The sequence below is a fragment of the Rhincodon typus genome, chromosome 24 (assembly GCF_021869965.1).
Source record: "Rhincodon typus isolate 14 chromosome 24, sRhiTyp1.1, whole genome shotgun sequence".
Classification (NCBI taxonomy): Eukaryota; Metazoa; Chordata; class Chondrichthyes; order Orectolobiformes; family Rhincodontidae; genus Rhincodon; species Rhincodon typus.
Window position 1 is genome coordinate 7,912,376 of NC_063355.1, and position 15,896 is coordinate 7,928,271.

The 15,896-nt window shown below is 43.6% G+C and overlaps 2 protein-coding genes across 5 annotated transcripts in view; one reads left to right on the forward strand and one right to left on the reverse strand.

Moving 5' to 3' along the window:
- Positions 1–15,896, reverse strand: part of ctu1 (cytosolic thiouridylase subunit 1 homolog (S. pombe)) — a 22,189-nt gene that overhangs the window by 3,470 nt on the left and 2,823 nt on the right. The window contains exons 2-4 of one of the 4 annotated variants that reach the window (XM_048611568.1): positions 11,085–11,340; positions 9,081–9,233; positions 434–941 (exon numbers count right to left, since the gene is read on the reverse strand). In XM_048611568.1, coding sequence (XP_048467525.1) covers positions 434–929 — 496 coding nt within the window. In that variant the 5' untranslated portion in view covers positions 930–941; positions 9,081–9,233; positions 11,085–11,340. Of the gene's footprint in view, positions 1–433; positions 942–6,783; positions 6,869–9,080; positions 9,234–11,084; positions 11,356–15,896 lie in introns of those variants that run through there. The other 3 variants (XM_048611567.1, XM_048611569.1, XM_048611570.1) reach the window with 3 other exon arrangements.
- Positions 11,249–15,896, forward strand: part of sirt4 (sirtuin 4) — a 16,563-nt gene continuing 11,915 nt past the window's right edge. Inside the window, exon 1 of the mRNA XM_020528131.2 lies at positions 11,249–11,348. The gene's annotated coding sequence lies outside the window, so the exon portion shown is untranslated. The remainder of the gene's footprint in view (positions 11,349–15,896) is intronic.

Here is a 15,896-nt window from a genome sequence, read left to right on the forward strand (position 1 = left end):
GGGGAAAGAGGAGGCAGCGGGGTGGGTTGCTCTTCAGAGAGTTGGTTCAGACTCATCAGACCGAATGGCCTTCTTTCATGCTGTAGGGATTCTATGATTCTATGAAACAGTTCCTAGTACTACACACAATACGATCCATGCAGAAAAGAACAGATCACTTTATAAAGGACTCAGATTATCCAAGATAAATAAAATTATAATTTCTTAAGCACAGAGGAAGGAAAAAAAGCTTTTATAATATATAAAGTGTGAACTATCCTAAGATATTGACACCCAAATATGGTGATAGAACATTTGTTGAAAATCCCATTAGGACGGAGATGAAATGGGCTGACGCAGTGCATCTATTAGATTGATCCTAGTGGACATTTAGAAGTCAATGTACCATGCATATAAATTTGAGCCCAAATGAATGAAGTCAATGCGGTGTTACCTGTGCAAACCTTGTCTACCTTCAGCATCATAGCTCCTCGGTCAAGAGCTTGCCGTCTGAAGACTCCACAGAATGTGCAGTTATTTTTCAAACCAACTTTCTTTACAATCTGATCCATTGTCCAACCATACAGCTCTTCATAGGAAACAATTTTAAGAGGCAGATCATACTGTTGCTGGTTTCTCTTTACTGTCTCTAAAGAGTCATCACGATAACCACTGATTCCTTCATCCACGGAGAGCAGCATCAGATTTAACCCATAATTATAGCGCTCATTTAAGACCTTTAGAACATGAGCCAGAACGGTTGAGTCTTTCCCACCAGAAGCACCAATCCCGACAGTCTCCCCCTTCTGGAACAGCTCAGCAGATATAATTGTCTGATGAACCTCCTCTTCAAAGGCCCAGAAAAAGCACTCTTTACAAAGGGAGTGGCCTGTTTTGGGCCGCCTGAGGACTGCTGGCTTCTTGTCACAGCTGCTGCAAGGAACTGGCATGATGGAGCCGATCTGAAAGAACAAATAAAATGAAATACAAGTCATTTTGTTCTACAAAAAAATTCAATATGGCCTGAACATTTGTATAGGTTTGCAATAAAATGTAACTGCATAACAAAATGCGTCCTTTTGTTATATGCCCTTTTCATTACTAAGACCGTTCAAAGATGTTTTAAAAAACATACTACGATTAGTAGGAATTTGAAAAATCCAGACCGGTATTCATTTCATTATTAAACCTCAGATTAGAGAGAAGCATAATGACAAAGCACAATAATTTATCTATCCCTAGAAACTGATCCACAGGAATTAAGAGCAAAAAGGTTTATTCTCTATATTTAGGGACTTCAATTGATTGCGTCAATGTTTAAGAGGCATCTTAATTTAAACGTCCACTTGAAAGATAATACCCAAGGGAAAGCACTCCATTTGTATTGTACTGAAGTGACAGCCTAGATTCTGTGCACATATTTACTAGCGGGGCTAGAAGCAGCAACTTTTTGATACATTACTGTCAAATGCCAAGGTTACTACGTTCAGTCTCTAGTCTTGTTACTACAATGCAGTACATGCTTTTCAACAGCAACATATTTACATAGAAGGCTTGGTGATTGTTTCTGAATTCTTTAGCCATGCAAACCAGTTTTCATGCTTTGCATAGTTTTCACAATCTAAAGGATTTTTCAATTAAACCGGTTGGGACACTAAAAGGCTCCGACACTCATACAATTACACTGCATATTTAGGAAAACAAGAACAATTGTATAGTAAAAGTCAGGCTCATGAAATGATTGGTATTTTCAATAATTTCCATGATTTCTGGAAAAACCTTAAAATGGGAAGAGAATGGATTAAAAACTGGCAAAGCCACATCCAACATGAGTCTCCAAACTTTTATGATGTATTAAACCTGAAAACCATGAAGCAATCTTTTTTCTCAGTCCTCTGGAGGGGATAATTGCAGATGCAACAGCCATACCCAGAATCTGGGACCCATTATTGCAACCTTTTCTGCGTCCAATGACTACTGCAGGTAAGTGCTTGCTCGGGAAAACCAAGCATCACATCATAGTAGGCGATGGTTGTGTAGTAAAACACGTTACAAAAAGTAACTTGCAGTTGCAAGAATAACTGTTTCCCTTTGTATCTCTGTAGGAATAGCTGACAAGCATTTTGCAAGGCTTCAAGAATGAAAGGTACATGCTAAGTTTAACAGAATCAGGAAGTAAAGAGAGAGGATAAAGGAAAATTCTAGTGAATCCCCCCCCATGTTTTATGTTAAGCAAATTGCAGACTTCTGATCGATTAACTTCCCTTGTGATTGCATTAACTTCTTGTTGAACCACTCAGGTTTTCACAAAGCATTTCATAATCAGTTAAAGGTATTTTTAAGTACAGTCGCTGTTGTAGAAAAGTTGATGCAGCCAACTTCCACAACCAGCAATGTAATGACAATTCGATAGTATGTTAAGGTGAGTAACATACTACAAAAGGCCAGCTGGATATGCACATGAAAAAAGGCTAACTTACAGGGTCATGAGGAAAAACCAAGGATGGATTAAACTGAGTTCCTTTCAAAGAGGCAGCACAGACATAAAGGGTCACATGACCTCCTGTCAAGTAAGCTTCTATGATTCTGCTAAGCAGGTCACAGAACAGACAGCACTATAGGACATGGAAAATACTGTAACATTGAATGCCATTAGGAATATGACAAAACTATATCTATTTCTGCTTAAACTGTTTTAACTAACTTAGACACAAGCAATGCAAACTTAGTTCTACTGGATCTTAGCAGTGACCCTAGGAGATCATCTTATTCCAAAGGAAAGCAATGAACATGCATTCCTCCCTCCCTTACAGATACAAACCAATTCGGTTTGACAAGACAAATGCATTTTCAACTTCTCTGCCTGGCAGTTGCAAGTTCTCATTAGGACCCATCTACATACAAAATAGGATTGGGGTAGGCCATTCAGTCCCTTGAGTCTGCTTTGCATTCAATAAGATCATTAACTAATACAGCTGTTTTGAATTTCACACTCTCATTTACCCAACAAAGGTTGTTATCTTTGATTCCCCTGCCTATCTAGAATCTATCCACATCAACCTTAAAAATATTCAATGACCCCCATATCTGTTCTGAGGCCGAATGTCCAAAGTCACACAATCATCAGAAAAAAATTCTTGTCTGTCATAAAAGGGGAGCCCTAATTTGTAACCAGTTGACGCTAGTTCTGGATTCACCACATTAAAAAAACATCCTTTCCAGATCCACCATATCATAACCATTCAGGATACTTCAATCAAGTCACCACTCACTCTTCTAAACAATTGGAAACAAGTCCAGTTTGTCCAACTTTTCCTCCGAAGGCAATCCATTTCAGCTATCAATCCAGTGAACCTCTTCTGAATTGCCTCCAACAGATTTATACTCTTAACTTCAAAATTAATGGAATGAAAACATGGTCTATGAAAGATGATGTACTAGATCCACTCTGCTGGATTTCTGCCCAGAAAGTGAAAATAAAAATTCATCACCAAATATGATTAAACATTCACGATCATTGCCTTGATACATGTTAGGAATACATATTGCTTTATCAAATAGGTGGCATTTCTGATAATGCAGAACAACTTGCATTATAAAGCACCAATCAACATAGAACATTACAGCGCAGTACAGGCCCTTCGGCCCTCGATGTTGCGCCGACCTGTGAAACCAATCTGAAGCCCATCTAACCTAAACTATTCCATTATCATCCATATGTTTATCCAATGACCATTTAAATGCCCTTAAAGTGGGCAAGTCTACTATTTTTGCAGGCAGGGCATTCCACGCCCTTACTACTCTCTGAGTAAAGAACCTACCTCTGACATCTGTCCTATATCTATCACCCCTCAATTTAAAGCTATGTCCCCTCGTGCTAGCCATCACCATCCGAGGAAAAAGGCTCCCACTGTCCACCCTATCTAATCCTCTGATCATCTTGTATGTCTCTATCAAGTCACCTCTTAACCTTCTTCTCTCTAACGAAAACAGCCTCAAAACCCTCAGCCTTTCCTCATAAGACCTTCCCTCCATACCAGGCAACATCCTGGTAAATCTCCTCTGCACCCTTTCCAATGCTTCCACATCCTTCCTATAATGCGGTGACCAGAACTGTACGCAATACTCCAAGTGCGGCCGCACCAGAGTTTTGTACAGCTGCAACATGACCTCATGGCTCCGAAACTCAATCCCTCTACCAATAAAACCTAACATACTGTACGCCTTCTTAACAACGCTATCAACCTGGGTGGCAACTTTCAGTGATCTATGCACATGGACACCGAGATCTTTCTGCTCATCCACACTACCAAGAATCTTACCATTAGCCCAGTACTCTGTATTCCTGTTACTCCTTCCAAAGTGAATCACCTCACACTTTTCCGCATTAAACTCCATTTGCCACCTCTCAGCCCAGCTCTGCAGCTTATCTATGTCCCTCTGTAACCTGCAACATCCTTCCGCACTATCCACAACTCCACCAACTTTGGTGTCATCTGCAAATTTACTAACCCATCCTTCTACGCCCTCATCCAGGTCATTTATAAAAATGACAAACAGCAGTGGCCCCAAAACAGATCCTTGAGGTACACCACTAGTAAGTGAACTCCAGGATGAACATTTCCCATCAACCACCACCCTCTGTCTTCTTACAGCTAGCCAATTTCTGATCCAAACCGCTAAATCACCCTCAATCCCATGCCTCCGTATTTCCTGCAATAGCCTACCATGGGGAACCTTATCAAATGCTTTACTGAAATCCAAATACACCACATCAACCGCTTTACCCTCATCCACCTGTTTGGTCACCTTCTCGAAGAACTCAATAAGGTTTGTGAGGCACGACCTACCCTTCACAAAACCGTGTTGACTATCCCTAATCAAATTATTCCTTTCTAGATGATTATAAATCCTATCTCTTATAATCCTTTCCAACACTTTACCCACAACCGAAGTAAGGCTCACTGGTCTATAATTACCAGGGTTGTCTCTACTCCCCTTCTTGAACAAGGGGACATTTGCTAGTCTCCAGTCTTCTGGCACAATTCCTGAAGACAATGACGACATAAAGATCAAAGCCAAAGGCTCTGCAATCTCCTCTCTAGCTTTCCAGAGAATCCTTGGATAAATCCCATCCGGCCCAGGGGACTTATCTATTTTCACACCTTCCAGAATTGCTAACACCTCCTCCTTATGAACCTCAATCCCGTCTAGTCTAATAGACTGTATCTCAGTATTCTCCTCGACTACATTGTCTTTTTCCTGTGTGAATACTGACGAAAAATATTCATTTAGCACCTCTCCTATCTCTTCGGACTCCACGCACAACTTCCCACTACTGTTCTTGACCGGCCCCAATCTTACTCTAGTCATTCTTTTATTCCTGACATACCTATAGAAAGCTTTAGGGTTTTCCTTGATCCTACCTGCTAAAGACTTCTCATGTCCCCTCCTGGCTCTTCTTAGCTCTCTCTTTAGGTCCTTCCTGGCTAACTTGTAACTCTCAAGCGCCCTCACTGAGCCTTCACGCCTCATCTCTACATAAGCCTCCTTCTTCCTCTTGACAAGAGATTCAACTTCTTTAGTAAACCACGGTTCCCTCGCTCAACCACTTCCTCCCTGCCTGACAGGTACATACTTCTCAAGGACACGCAGTAGCTGTTGCTTGAACAAGCTCCACATTTCAATTGTGCCCAGCCCCTGCAGTTTCCTTCTCCATCCTAAATCTTGCCTCATCGCCTCATAATTGCCTTTCCCCCAGCTATAACTCTTGCCCTGCTTTATATACCGATCCCTTTCCATTGCTAAAGTAAACATAACCGAATTGTGGTCACTATCACCAAAGTGCTCTCCTACCTCCAAATCTGACACCTGGCCTGGTTCATTACCCAGTACCAAATCCAATGTGGCCTCGCCTCTTGTTGGCCTATCTACATACTGTGTCAGGAAACCCTCCTGCACACATTGGACAAAAACTGACCCATCTGAAGTACTCGAACTATAGCGTTTCCAGTCAATATTTGGAAAGTTAAAGTCCCCCAAGTTCAAGTATGAAAATGCCCCAAAGCACACCACAAGACCATTAGCAAACAACAGTAGTACTCTAAAATGTCAACCCAGTTTGTGTCAAGTTCATAGAAGCTTAAAGTCACAATTTTCTGACTTTGCCAGTGTGTTATCAATGGAGCCCAAGCTCTCACTAGGAATTAGAATTAGATTTCATTGTGACATGTGCTGAAGTACAGGAATACACCTGTGAGTCTTAGCAGAATTGCACAATCACATCTAACCAGAGTACAGCCAAGTGACACTTTGAAAAGCTTGTGTTGTGGACTTCAGGCTAACTAGTCTAGTAACTGAATTCACACTTTTAAACCCTCAACATATTCTTTTCAATTGTGACCAGTTACGTTATCAGTGGTAGAATAGATCTTTGATTCCCACTGACTCATCAAAATCCTTGACTTGTGACCAAACAAAATAGAAATATAAGTTCTGGAAGACACCAATAAGATTGAGAGACTTCATCAGGAACAAATGAAGGTGAAGTTGAGATATTTGGGGATCACTTGAATCTGACCAATAAGTCATCTATCACACCCTTCAACAGAGTTGCTATTGTCCAGAGGACCATAGGGCTGTTCTCTAATTAGAGATGACTAATGATGAGGTTAACCTGAGGGTCATCTCGTGTCAGGCGAGGAGTGAGGTTGAGAAAGTGAGACCCTCATGGTGACCTCTGCCAGTGTGGGAATTGAACCTGTGCTATTGGCATCACTCTGCATTGCAAACCTGCCACCTTACCTAACTGACTGCCCGTCCTGCACATGGTCAAGTCCGCACATCACACTTCAGACTGATCACACAGAACTCAGTGAACCAGAGTGGAAGCAGGTCAACTTTGTTTCTGAGAGTCTGCCTAACAAGGTAGATGAGATGAGTGTAGAATCAATACTGAAAGATTAGGTAACAAAATATCTACAGATTGAAAATACGATTCAAAAGTCAGGATGGATTTCAAAAAGGAATCCTTTTAAGAAATAAAGAATAGTCAAGGGGAATGCAGTGGATTTAAGGGCCGAGATTCAGTAGTCAGTGGTGAAAAAAGAATGCATGTTGTTACTCTTGAAGAAAGGATCGCTGTGGCGTAAACTTGTAATGTGCATTTGAATGAATTGTTGTTTAGTGGGGATTTCTGGTGCTGAACTGTAGTGATATCATCAAGCTATCAGAGCAATCACATTAAAGAATTCTGACAACTAACCAGGCAATAAAAGTACTAATCCTCAAAACACATTTAAAAAGGTTTTACATAGAGCAAAGTAAAAGATTGGGCAAACTCAGAAACTGATGTGTCATGGAAAACCGAAATAAAATGTAGAAATTCTAGTAATTAATGAGTCATCTAACATTATTTTCATAGATCAATTAGTTAGTGGCAGTTATTATTCAGATAATTGTTAAAAACCCAGTGCTCACTGAACATAACTCAACTTTTTTTTTCTTAAAACAGTTTTGAGAGCAGAAGAGTAATGCATTTGCCACATTAACTGATTTTGCCAATTGTTGGCTCAGTGGGGTGGGGAGACTAATTTTCAGTGTAGCTTCTGATTGAGCAATGAATAACAGACTGCATTATTTGGATTTCTGTGTCAATCTGCACCAATTCTTAAAGTTGCAGTCATAATCAGACAGATGACAAGAGCAAATGCGGACAATTTTCCATCCAAAGTCCTGCAAATTACCGGTCAATATACACAGCACCTAAAGAGGCCTTCAATAATCTATCATAAGAAAAGGTTCAAGAGAAATGTCCAGTGCTGGTAATAGAACATATTAAGGATGGCTAGTGAACAAAGGCAGTACAATAGACTAATATAAAGTTCTAACTGTTGTCTCACAGATCAGTGCTAGAAGGGAATTGACAGGATAAAGTGAGAAGAGGCAAAAATTCGGAGAAGACTTGTGCAATGATGAAATACCAATGTCGAACAGTTGACACATATGCAATATTTATAGATTTGCTGCAATGTGCAGTACAGGCAGTCATTTGGCCTGTTCTGCCACTACATGTTTGTCTATAATCCTGCAAGCTCATTCTCACGGAGAATGTGCAACATCCTCAAAAATTATGTATAAAATTAGCTCATAATCACCTTCCCTGATAAAGATGCTGGAAACTGGAATATGCCAAGGGAAAACAAATTTCTTTTAGCCTAGTCAAGGACCTCCGGTTATTGACCCACTTGACAGAACTGTGCTTTTTCCCTTCAGCAATTTTGAAAACCTCCAAAAGGTTACCTTCTGAATTCTGTTCCAAGGTGCACGTATATGATACAGGAACAGAATTAAGCAATTCAGCCCATCAAGTCTGCTCCACCATTCGATCATAGAATCCTTATAAAGAATCCCTGTGGGAAAGACCATTCAGCCCATCGCGTCCACACCGACCCTCCAAGGAGCATCCCACCCAGACCCACCTACCTACCCTATCCCTGTAATTCTGCATTTCCCATGGCTAATTCACTTAGCCTGCATATGCCTGGACACTATGGGCAATTTAGCATGGCCAATCCACTTAACACGCACATCTTTGTGACAGGAAATGGGAGCACCCGGAGGAAACCCACACAGACACAGGGAGAATGTGCAAAGTCCACACAGAGAGTCATTCAAGGGTGGAATCTAACCAGGGTCCCTGGCGGCGTGAGGTGGCAGTGCTAACCACTGAGCCACCCATCAAGGCTGATGCTTCTTAATCCTGTTCTCCTGCCTTCTTCCCATTATTCTTGAACCCTTATTAATCAAGAATCTATCTATCCATCTATCTCGGTCTTAAATGCACTCAACGACTTGGCCTCCATATCCCTCTGCAGCAATGAGTTCCACAGAGTCAACACCCTCTGGCTGGAGCTATTTCTCCTCATCTCAGGTCGTAAAGGAGTTGTCTCTCCTATTATTGGAAACATCATCTCCAAGTCCACTCTATCTAGGCCCCTCAGTATCCTGTAAGTTTTAATCAGATCCCACATAATCCTTCTAAACTCCATTGAGTACAGACCCACAGTCCTCAACTGCTCGTTATATGAAACTCTTCATACCTTGGATCATTCTCGTAAACCTCCTCCGGACTCCGTCCAACATCAACACATCTTCCCTTAGATATGATGCCCGAAACCGCTCACAGTATTCCAAATGTCTGACCAGAGCCTTAAACAGCCTTGGCAGCACATCTCTGCTCTTATTTTCTAGCCCTGTTGAAATGAATGCTGACATTACATTTTCCATCCTGACTACCAAATAAACTTGCATGTTAACTTTAAGAGAATCCTGAACTAGGACACCTACATCCTTTTGTGTTTCAGACTTCCAAAGTTTTTCCCTATTCTTCCTACCAAAATAAATAACTTCACACTTTGCAATTTCGTTGCTCACTCGCCTAGCGTGTCCAAGATTTTCTGCAGCCTCCCCACTTCCTCGACACTACCTGCCCCTCCACCTGTGTGTCAACTGCAAACTTAGCGACATTGCCCTCAGTTCCTTCATCGAGATCATTAATGTATAACATGAATTGTTGTGGTCTCAATACTGATCCCTGTGGAATTCCATTGGTCACTGGCTGCAATCCTGAAAAAGATTGCTTCATTCCTCCCCTCTTCAGCTAATCCATGCCAGTACCTTGCCCCTAACACCATGGGCTCGTCTTATTTAGCAGCCTCCCGTGCGGCACCTTGTCAAAGACCTTTTGGAAATCCAAACAGATCACACCCACCAACTCTCGTTTGTCTAACGTTCTTGTTACGTCCTCAAAGAAGTCTAACAGATTTGACAGGTGTGACCTCCCCTCGATGAAGCTATGCTGACTCTGCCCTATTTTAACAATGCATTTCCAAGTACTCCGCAATCTCAAACTTAATAACAGACTCTAAACTCTCACCAACGACTGAGGTCAAGCTAACTGGCCTATAGTTTCCTGTTTTCTGCCTCCCTTCCTTTGTGTGCGTGTGTGTGTATACGTGCATATGTTATATTAGGCACTTTCCAGTCCTCTGAGACCCTCCCTGAACTTGGGGTGTAGTCTCTCTCTTCTCCTTCAACACCTTAATCAAGTCTGCTTCATTACACATCACTAAATCCAGAATTGCTTGCTCCCAAGCACACTCTACCACAAACTACTCCAAAAACAAAACTTGTGTAAATTCCACAAATTCCTGCTTTTGAGATCCATTACCAACCTGATTTTACCAGTTCATTTGTGTATTGAAGTCCCCCACGATTATTGCAATAGTCCCTTTCTTACATGCCTTTTCTATCTCCCGATTTATTTTTCTTCCCCACATCATATCTTATCGACAAAGCAACACTGCACTCTCTGTCCACTTGTCTGTCCTTTTACAGGACGTGTATCCTTAGATAATTTGGCTCCAGCCCACATCTCTGGGATACGTACATCATACCCGTCAATCAGCTCTGATGAAGAGTCATCTAGACTCAAAGGGTTAGCTTGCTCTCTGATCCCGTGTGATTTCCAGCATTTGTTGTTTTCAGTTCAAGCTGCACAAACTCATTTAACGTGTTTCATAAACTACATGCATTAAAGTACGACACTCTTCAGTCCTGCGATGACTACCCCCAATTTCGGGACAGTCCCACCTTCACAAAATTGAAACCTCCCAGGCTTGTTAAAAATCCTGACAAATTAACTCTACTCCCCTTTTAAGGTCTGTACGTGTTTCCTGAAGTATTCCAGCGCTGAGGCGGAGGTTTAAGCAGTGATGTTATAGAAGTTGAAGCTGCTAAAACTAGAATCTAGCCAGCTGCCCCATCTTTCTGTGGGGCAGGAATGGCCTGTCTCTTTGCGGCTAATTCAATGTACTACTGGCAGAGGAAAGTCCATTAATATAGCGGATAACATGGAGTAGAGGCCTAACAGCTTCAGCCTCGCCGCCAACATTTCACCCGCACACTACCGTGCCCGGGTCACTGAGCTCACAGCACCCGCCCACAGAATCTGCCGCCTTCCCTTTTAAGAGAAGCCGGGCCCCAGCGCACACACGCTCCGGGAAATATAATTCAATCTTATCCACTAGTTGCCGACTCCATACCTGAGAAGTCCTCGGACCATCTCCTATAACAGCAGGCCCCGCCACGGCGGGCCGTACTGCTTTCCAATTGGTCAGCGCCACTCCACGTGCCCCACACAACCGCCCCTAATCGACCAATAGCAGCGGGTCACTGCCGCCCGCGATGCACGATGGGATTTGTAGTGTTTCCACGGCAGCAGCGGGACCGGTTCAACCCACAAGGATGATGGAGGAGGGTGGCGGCGGATAGGGGACGTTCTTCGTTCGGTCCCTGTAACTGTGAAGGTACACAAACAAAACATCAATAAAAGTGCTTGAGTCCGGCTGCATGTGGAGAGGGAGAAACAGACAGGTGTGAGTATCCAGGAGGTTAAAACTGAGGAGCCTCGGTCCTTGTGGTTGTCTCGCGGTTACAAGGTTCTTGCAAGTTGCGCAGACAAGACTGGGGACTATAGAGAAAACGATTATGGCAACTTGGTACAGAGAGTCATTCAAGTAGGGAGAGGAAATAGGAATTTCTCTTCCTTTGTCCCCCCTCCGTAGTAATTCTATCCCCCTTTAACTACCTTCCTTAAGGAGCTGGGTCGCAACCGGGAACCACTTGGCTGGAGCTGAATGCGCGGGTTGTGTCCAGCGTCAGCGGATCAAGAGTGGGCTGGTGAGGCAGCCCAGAGCGAGACTCTGGCGGAGGTATGGCGAGGGCTGGAAAGCCCAGAGCGGGACTGCAGCAGTGGAAACGATAGTTGGACTGTCGTTTTGTTTTGTTATCTTATTCTAAGTTAAGATGAATGGCCCCATGTATGTACGGCGAAGATACATACTTTGCACTGTATTACATTGAATACACGTGACAATAAGTTATTCAATTCAGTTCAATGCGAATGTGGTTGTTGTAAGGGACAGTATAATTAGGAGGGTAGATACTGTTATATGCAACTGTGAATAGGAATCCTGAAGGCTGTGTTGCCTGTCTGGTGCCAGGGACGATGACATCTCCTCGGGGCAGAAGAAGAACTGGGAGAAGGAGGGGAGAGATCCAGTAGTCGTTGTCCATGTTAGTACCAATGTCATTGGTAAGACTGGAACAGAGGCTTTGGGAAAGACGTTGAATATTTAGGAGCTAAATTCAAAAGAAGAACCTCAAATAATTTCTGGATTACCACGTCAGCCACAGGTAAACTAATATAGGGTAAATAAAGTCAGAGTTAAATGTGTGGCTCAAAGATTAGTGAGAGTGGAATGGCTTTCAGTTTGTGGGGCACTGGCATCAGTGGGGTGAAAGGGAGCTATTTTTGTGGGATGGGTTTCACTTGAACTGTGCTGAAACCAGTGTCCTGGCAAATCACATAATTAAGACTGTAGATTGGGCTTTAAACTAACTAGATGGGGAGGGTTTGGGAGATGGAAGTGTAGAATTACAAAGTAAGATGATATGGTAGAATTCCAGGGCAGCTATTTGAATAACAAACCTCAGTGGGTCAGGAAAGGATGAAAGGGACTGACATAGATAAACAACAATAAATAGGGTCAAAAGGGGAAACAATGGTATAAGGCAAAATTAAGGCTCTTTACTTCAATGTGTATTCAGAACAAAATAAATGAATGAGCGGCACAAATACAGGTTAATGGATGTGATCTTATATAAGTTACAAAGACATGGTTTGAAGGAGATCAGATCTGGGAACCAAATATTTAGGGATATGTCATTTTTTTTGAAAAGGACATATTGGTGAGGTAGCATTGTTGGTAAGGGACAGTAAGTACAATAGCAAGAAATGATCTTGACTCCAGATGGTTTGAGGTAACAAATGAAAAACACAGGAACTCCCTATTAATTGTTGTCTATAGGCCCCTAACAGTAGCTTTTTGGTGGGGCAAAATATAAATAAGGAGGTAATGAGGGCATTTAACAAAGGCAGTACATTAATCATATGAATTTAATCTTCATATAGATTGGGTTAGTCAGATTGGTAGAGGAAGCCATGTGAAATAACGTATACAGTATATTTGGGATAGTTCCTAGAACAATATATTGTGGATAAAGGCTATTTTGGATCTAGTGAAGTGGAAAGAGGCAGGCTTAATAAAGGATTTCAGGGTAAAAGATCTCCTTGGAAACAGTGACCGTAACATGATAGAATTGAGTATTCCGTTTAAGAGGGAGCAACTTGGGTCAAAAACAATCTTTAAATAAGGGTAATTTGAAAGGAATGAGAGCAGGGTTGGCTAGAGTAGACTGGGAAAGGAGTTTCATAGCAAAAACAGTTCAGGATCAAAGGCAGATGTTTCAGAAAATAGTGCATGGCTCACAGAAAAGACATATTCCAGTGAGTGAGAAGGATTCTAAGGAGGGAAGAAGCTAACCATGGTTAACCAGGGAAGTTAAGTGTAGCATCAGACTGAAAGAAAAAAAAACATACAATTGGCAAAGATTAGTGGTAAGCCAGAGAATTGGGAAAGTTTTAAAGCCAAAAAGGATCTTAAAAATAAGAGGACAGAAATAAACTGAGGGTGAACAGAAGGACAAGAGTGTCTCTAAATATATAAAAAAAGAGAGAAGCCAACGTGAACGCAGAGAATGAGGCTTCAGAAATGATAATGGAGAAGCAGGAAATGGCAGGAGTCAAATAAATACTTGGTGTTCACCTTCATGATAGAACTTAATATTAAGCAAATGGAGAAAATCTTCAGAAAGCCACAAAACACAGCGATTTGGCAGTCCTCATCCATGAATCACAAAAAGCTTGCATCCAAGTTCAGTGGGTAATGGAAAAGTAAACAGGATGCTGGCTTTTATTACAGAGGAAAAGAAATAAAAAAGTACGCAGGGTTTGCTAAAACTGTACAAAGCACTGGTCAGACTACAGCTGAAATCTTGTGAACATTGGACCTTTTTATCTAAGGTAAGTTACACTTGCATTGGAGGCAGTCAAGTGAAGGTTTCACTATGCTGATACCAGATATGGAGGGACTGTCTTGTAAGGACACCGTCATTTGGGCCTGTGCTCATTGGAATATTGAGCTTATTGAAACATACAAGATTCTGGAAGGATTTGACAAGGCAGATGTAAGAGACCTCTTCATCTCCAACTGCCGTCGAGACATCAATCGCCTCAACCTCTCCACCCCTCTCACCCACTCCAACCTCTCCCCCGCAGAACGTGCAGCCCTCCGCTCCAATCCCAACCTCACCATAAAACCCGCGGACAAGGGAGGTGCAGTTGTAGTATGGCGCACTGACCTCTACATCGCCGAGGCTGGACGCCAACTCTCCGACACCTCCTCCTACCGCCCCCTTGATCATGACCCCACCCCTGAGCACCAAACCATCATCTCGCAAACCATCCACAACCTCATCACCTCAGGTGACCTCCCACCCACGGCCTCCAAACTCATCGTTCCCCAACCTCGCACTGCCCGCTTCTATCTCCTTCCCAAAATCCACAAACCTGAATGCCCTGGTCGACCCATTGTCTCCGCCTGCTCCTGCCCCACCGAACTGATCTCCAACTATCTCGACTCCATTTTCTCCCCCTTGGTCCAGGAACTCCCTACCTATGTCCGTGACACCACCCACGCCCTCCACCTCCTCCAGAACTTCCAATTCCCCGGTCCCCAACACCTCATCTTTACCATGGACGTCCAGTCCCTCTACACCTGCATTCCCCATGCAGACGGCCTTAAGGCCCTCCGCTTCTTCCTGTCCCGCAGGCCCGACCAGTCCCCCTCCACTGACACCCTCATCCGCTTAGCCGAACTCGTCCTCACACTCAACAACTTCTCTTTCAATTCCTCCCACTTCCTACAGACAAAGGGGGTAGCCATGGGTACCCGCATGGGCCCAAGCTACGCCTGCCTCTTTGTAGGTTACGTGGAACAATCCCTCTTCCGTACCTACACCGGCCCTAAACCCCACCTCTTCCTCCGTTACATTGATGACTGTATCGGTGCCGCCTCGTGCTCCCACGAGGAGCTCGAACAGTTCATACACTTCACTAACACCTTCCACCCCAACCTTAAATTTACCAGGACCATCTCTAACACCTCTCTCCCCTTCCTGGACCTCTCTGTCTCCATATCGGGCAACCACCTCGAAACCGATATTCATTTCAAGCCCACCGACTCCCACAGCTACCTAGAATACTCCTCCTCCCACCCACCTTCCTGCAAAAATGCTATCCCCTATTCCCAATTCCTTCGCCTCCGCCGCATCTGCTCCCAGGAAGAGGCATTCCACTCCCGTACATCTCAGTTGTCCTCGTTTTTCAAGGACCGTAACTTCCCCTCCTCGGTGGTCGAGAACGCCCTCAACCGTGTCTCCCACATCTCCCGCACCTCATCCCTCACACCCCGTCCACGCAATAAAAACCAAAAAAGAATCCCCCTCGTCCTCACGTACCACCCCACCAACGTCCGGATCCAACGCATCATCCTCCGACACTTCCGCCATCTGCAATCCGACCCCACCACCAAAGACATCTTTCCCTCCCCACCCTTATCTGCTTTCCGGAGGGACAACTCTCTCCGTGACTCCCTTGTCCGCTCCACACTCCCCTCCAGCTCCACCACACCCGGCACTTTTCCCTGCAACCGCAGGAAGTGCTACACCTGCCCCCATACCTCCTCCCTCACCCCCATCCCAGGCCCCAAGACGACTTTCCACATCAAGCAGATGTTCACCTGCACATCTGCCAATGTGGTATACTGCATCCGTTGTACCCGGTGTGGCTTCCTCTACATCGGGGAAACCAAGCGGAGACTCGGGGACCGCTTTGCAGAACACCTGCGCTCGGTTCGCAACAAACAACTGCACCTCCCAGTCGCGAACCATTT